General features: G+C 35.1%; 1 protein-coding gene across 1 annotated transcript; it reads right to left on the bottom strand.

The window, feature by feature from the left end:
- Positions 1-4700: 4700 nt before the first annotated feature.
- LOC110898651 lies at positions 4701-5512 on the bottom strand. Its single transcript, XM_022145463.2, has 2 exons — positions 5005-5512; positions 4701-4879 (listed from the first exon to the last, which is right to left on the bottom strand). The coding sequence occupies exons 1-2, from the start codon at positions 5473-5475 to the stop codon at positions 4859-4861; spliced, it is 492 nt and encodes a 163-aa protein (XP_022001155.1). The 5' UTR covers positions 5476-5512; the 3' UTR covers positions 4701-4858.
- Positions 5513-5914: the final 402 nt, after the last annotated feature.

Raw genomic sequence — 5914 nt, 5'->3', positions numbered from 1 at the left:
TGCGATAAATCACGAATGGTCCAGTGGTTTGTCGAATCAAAGATAGTTATATGATGGTAATCATGTGGGCATTAAACCCCTAAAAGGGCACCCTCTGATTCCCACTCTAACTAGATCAAATGTCGAGTCAAACGTGCTTAGAAAAAGTCAACAGAAATGTCATTTTGCGATTTCTTGCATAATCTGTAATGTAGATGATATGTAACCTGTTTGAACACTCATAAAACATGATAATAAGTATATAAACTAGTCTAAGCTTGTTTGATCCGACCATTTATTGTTTTGACCCGGTTCGGAGCCGAAAGTCGCAAAAGTTTGACTTTTGCATTGACTTCAGTTCTGACCCGTTAAAGTTTGAAATAGATATGCCTTAGGACTCTCTTAGGACCAGGTTACATGAAGGTATAAACCTCTGTGACCGGTTCGTTGTTTGTCCGAGTCTTTTACACATTTCCGTTAAATGCTTAAAAGTTGACCGTAACGCCCTTTTTAATTTAAAACGAGAATTTCAGACACGTGAAAGGATCATGACCTTGGTTACTGATTTCTAAGCATGTCCCTAAAATTTCACGTCAATCCGAGGTCCAGAATATGAGTTATGCTAAATAGCGCAAATTGCGAAACTTTAGTAATTAAATAGCGCAATTAGCATAACGCCTATCAAAACCCGGATTTCGACACCGAACCTTTTACTCACTGTTGTAAAATAATATTTTGGGATTTTTAAAGATTTTTAATTATTTTTAACCTGCTCATAACCTGCGGTTATGGCAACGGTTCGGTGAATACCGAATATGCCCTTTTCGGCCATAACTTGAGTTCTATAAGGTCTTTTGACCCGATTTCAGTTGCTACTGATTTTAATTAATAAATAAAGTATTTTAGACTATATAAACTGTTCGGGAAACTCAGATTTCCTGTAGAACTCTAAAACCTCCTTTATAATCTTTAAAAAGACCAAAATACCCCTACGGGGCAAAATATGAACTTAAACTCGTTACGGGCATTACGGAAGGTATCCTACTGATACCACAACCTCTTTAAGGCATATTGACTTAGGAAATCAGTGTAGGACTCCTACGGATTACCCGTTGCGCCTTTAGCGCGCACGGTTCGGCTTATGTAACTAGTTTACAAAAAGTTAGCCGAAACGGGTCAAACCATATTGTTTGGACCCCAAAGTCCAGAGTATGATTACTATACCCATATAAAACAAGTCTTCAAACTTGTTGGGTCAAAAATCACACTCCATTCACGGTTTTCGCCTTTCACGCGATTAAACCGTAACTATACTTTGAAACTGACCGGTCTAAGCTACGCCAAATATAAAGACCCGTTAGGATTCTAATAGGTTATTTTAAAACCTTCGTTCCAGAATAGGAGACCAGTAAAAGCTATCTGTGATTTATTCAATTAAGGATTATACTTGCAAAGGTAAATACTTTTAACTTATTTTCCGTTATACGGGCTTGGGTTACGGTATCTAAAATACCGCTTGGTCAGGCAATTGACCGCAACTCATTAGCAGTTGGGTATTATCAATGTGACCCGTTTAAAAACTGTTTTGTTGGCTTAAAGCCTTTGGGGGCTTAATGACCATGTCCCGGATATCCTTGGCAGCATTTATGAATGGCCACGACCTCGACATCCCGGTGTAGGCGTACACCCGGCATTATGTCTATAACTATAAAAGTGTAGCCGTTGGTTAACCGCCATGGTTTTATACTATGTGGTGTGTCTATTAAACTTTAACCCGATACGACTCGGGCGACCAAACGCATAGTAACATGTAATTCTTTACAAGATTTGATTATAAATTATCCCAAGTTATAAAGAGTTTGTGCCTTGAGCATTTAAACCAATTTTATTAAACATTTTACAAAAGTGTCAGTTGAATATATTTACCAGTGTAAACTGACGTATTTTCCCCAAAAAGACTAAATGCAGGTACTAGGCGTAATTGGCTGGGATTTCTCCTTAGCATCACTAGAAGTCTCGCAAGCTTAAAATGCCTGAAGTCTGTTGAACAATATTTTGTTATTTCTATTTGATCCCCTGTGGATTATTATTTCAACAATGGTGATACATTGATATTACACTTAAAAGTTGAAATATATTATCTTTATGCTTCCGCTGTGCATTCATTTATATTGTGTGGTTTAACTATAATGTTGTCAACTACGTCACGGTAATCCCCCACCGGGCCCACCGGTGAGACACGTGGAAATCGGGGTGTGACAATTGTAAAGTGTGTCTTTGTATTTAAAAGTGTGTCTTTGTATTTAAAAGTGATAAGATTCATACTTGCAAATCGTAACACGTTATGTCCTTAAAATTTAACTGAGTTTAGGGTTACGGTTTGTAAACATAAAGTCGTCAATAGGGGAGGAGGGAGTCGTCTCATTTCCCTAAAATTTTCCGTGTACCACATCTACATTACAATATCAGCTTTTTTCCCCACTTTCCTTAGGTTTTCCGGCCTTCCCAGATGCGGGGTGTTGTCCTAGTTTTCTTCAGATTTCCCCAAAACTAAACTATTAAAATTGAAATTTAAATTTAAAACATTAATATGTAACTAAAACTAAAGCAAGAATATATATATTTGAATTAGGGGTGTGCATGGGTCGGTTTGGGTCGGTTTTGACTAAAAACCATAACCATAACCGCGATGTCGGTTATTGGATAACCATAACCATAACCGATCGGTTATGGTGGTTATGGTTATTTGGTTTTAATGGTTATAGCGGATCGGTTATGGGTGGTTAACCGTGTAATTAGCTATATTTAAAAATAGCTTAATTTTTTTTAACATGTAATAAATTGTTATTGCATATTTTTATATATTAGTACATTACATAGTATTAAAAAATACATATAATCTATAATATTAATACCAATTATTATCGAATATTCAAATAAGTGATATGATACATTCCATAAATTCAAATAAATATTCAACCAAAACTACAAAATGATATGAAAAACCCATAAGTACTAAAAATCTTTAGTCAAAAACATGAAATATTAAACATACGGTGAAAGTTTTAAATCTTACAAAGATTTATTACATGTCGGTTCGGTTCGGTTATGATGGGTATGGAAAAAATGATAACCATAACCGACCCGCTACTTTCGGTTTTAAAAAAAAAATTAACCAATCCACCGGTTTTTTATTTGGTTTGGTTTTTTCGGTTTTATAGGTTAATTCGGTTAAGGTTCTTTTTAAAATTCAAACAAACTTTAAGGGTTTATTCAAAATTAAAGCCAAATTCTAAGGTTTTATTTAAGATTAAAACAAAACAAACTTGAGAGGCCTAATTGATATGAATACTGTGTCTTCTTCTCCTCCATTCAAGTTCGCTGAAACCAAGAAAATTAAAACATAGAGTTGTGTGTACTAGTTTGTGTTCGCGCGATGTTGCGGGAACACAACACCTACGTTGGTATATTTTAAGGTTATAGATGGGACGGTTCAAATGGGTTTTGAGACAAATGGGTTCAAATGGGTTTTGAAGCGTCCTATTCATTATTAATAACGGGTTCACTAACCAAGAAAAAATTAAAACTAAACGGGCCAAAGGGCTCATCAATGCAACTAAACAAAGTACTCTTCTCTATTTATAAGAGTTTTTCTATAATGTTTCTTTACGCAAGCGATGTAAGACAAAATATGTGTAAGATTTCTAGCTTAATAAGGTTGTACATTATGTTTTAGCTTTTGTTTATTTTATTTTTGTATTTGAATTGACTTGTTGCTATGTGCTCTATGATATAGTATGTGAATGTTATATTAGTTTACATTATGTTATGGGTAAGTAACTGTGTGTTGTGAAATTGAAATCACAAAATGCTATTTCACTTTAGAGTTTTTTTTTTTTAGCTTAAAATAACCCATTTCTTGACTTAAAGCATTCACAGTCAATTATCTACTTCATCTTCGTAATTACACTAAAAATCACTATTTTTTCTCTATTTTTTAATTAAACAATTTTTTTTATATATTTTATCATTATCTTTGCTCTCTTCTCCCCTTACAACTACTTCCAAAACATATTAAAAAATACGGAGGGTGAACATTGTCCCTCCAAATTACTAATGATCAATAATATTTTAACTCTCTTCGACTCACATCATAAAGAATGCAATCGCATAAATATGAATTAAATAATAAAAATAAACACTGGTAACAAAAAGTCATGAAAAAATAACTTATTTGAATTATTAGGAACTTCTGATGGTAGGTTTAAAAACTAGTTGGTCGCCAAGACCCGACGTGAACGGTGACCGACCAAAAATTTCTAACATTTTGTTATGAAAAACCTGAACACCGAAAATAAGACCTCACTGGAAAAGAAATCCTGGATCCACCACTGGTGCCAACCAAACAAATCCACTCATTCGAGCTTCATTATTCTCTTCTTCGCTACTTCCATCCCTAGAGACACTATTTTAGAAGGTTCAAGGTAAATAAAGGTTGTTGAAGTTACATACTGATATTAAAGGGGGTTTGCCTCGCTGACCGAAAAGTCTCAAAATAATATGCATCTTCTCTTCTTAGAGGGTCTGTTTTGAAAGTTCAAGGGGGGCCATCGCAAAGTTTTATGAGGGTGATTAGAATTTTCACTCGTATATATAACACTAATTATATTTTATAACAGGGGCGGCCGCCACCCCACGCCATAGGGTAAGTCCGCCCCTGATTTCATTAACAAACTTTCAATTAACTCACCAAGTTGTACATTTATTATAACAAGATTACAATCTGGGTTTATTCATACAACAAAAACCGAATAACCATCGCCATCATGCTTCTTATGCAGCGACAACTAGCTTCAAACAACTCGATCCGATGCGACGTCTACTCCAACTTAAGTGGAAGCTGTAGAACAACAATTTCGAGCACAATTAGTATATGCATGGTGCATTGAAAAATGAAAAGTTTAATCAATATCCATCAACAAAACTGAGACAATCTATGTAGACAGTTGATCAGGAATAATTTACCTGAGAGATAAGTTTATTGGTAGATTGATCACAAGCGGCAAGGGCCTTGTCTTTGCAAGTAGGAATGGCCTCAAAGAATGAGATATCAGACTTTACAGTCAAAAGCCCAAGAGTGAACTGGAGGCTGCTGCCATCCATTTTGATCTGGTCAATGCTTAACCAAAACCAAAGTGATTGAGCCTTGAGCCCTTTCAGCTCGGTAATTTGACCGTTGCTGATCTTTCCAGTGATCTCACTTTCGAAGTGAACAAGGTAATCGTACTTGACGTAGCATGGTTTCTTAAGGTAGACGGCGAAGGTGTAGGCTTCCCCATCTGATGGGGTTGTGGAGTAAGATTCGACGGAATCAGGCAGAATGCCGGATGGGAATCCAAATTGGTTAACCAAATCGTATATTGTCGGGATTGCAGAGGTTGAAGCAGTGAGTGCGAGTAGGGCGACAATAAGAAGAGACATTTGTGAAGAAGCCATGGTTAGTGTTTTGTAAGTTGTGATGGTTTGAATAGAATTGGAGATTGTATATATAGGCAACAAGTTAAGCTACCCTATGTATTTTAAACTTAATTTACTTAGTATATTATTAATGTAAGACTTTCTGTATATATTTTAGTTGAGACACATGGATATTTGGTATAATGTTTTGTCTCTGATGAATAATCTATTTCTGAAAATCAGTCCACCATCTTTGAATCTTGATTTGCCTTCAATTGTCCACAAAAACTAAGTTTTAATTATTTTAAAAGAATAATCTCTTGGCCGTTAGCACAGAAATAATGTGATTTAATGAAACTAATGAATTTAGATTATCAGTCTTATGAACATACAACTTCTTATCAACTTGTAATTCATAAGATACATACTAGTTTTGTTAGGATTAAAGTTAAGTTTGTATTTGATCATAATCTATTTC

Source organism: Helianthus annuus, chromosome 13, assembly GCF_002127325.2.
Source record: "Helianthus annuus cultivar XRQ/B chromosome 13, HanXRQr2.0-SUNRISE, whole genome shotgun sequence".
NCBI classification, from domain to species: Eukaryota; Viridiplantae; Streptophyta; class Magnoliopsida; order Asterales; family Asteraceae; genus Helianthus; species Helianthus annuus.
The sequence above is the reverse complement of the archived record's forward strand: the minus strand, read 5'-3'. Positions and strand labels throughout refer to the sequence as shown.

Excerpts from the sequence above, each read along its gene's own strand:
- LOC110898651 (XM_022145463.2), bottom strand. The coding sequence starts at position 5,475 with ATGGCTTCTTCACAAATGTCTCTTCTTATTGTCGCCCTACTCGCACTC. Across the intron at positions 4,880-5,004 it reads CCAATAAACTTATCTCTCAG|CTTCCACTTAAGTTGGAGTA; the intron begins GTAAATTATTCC and ends GTTGTTCTACAG.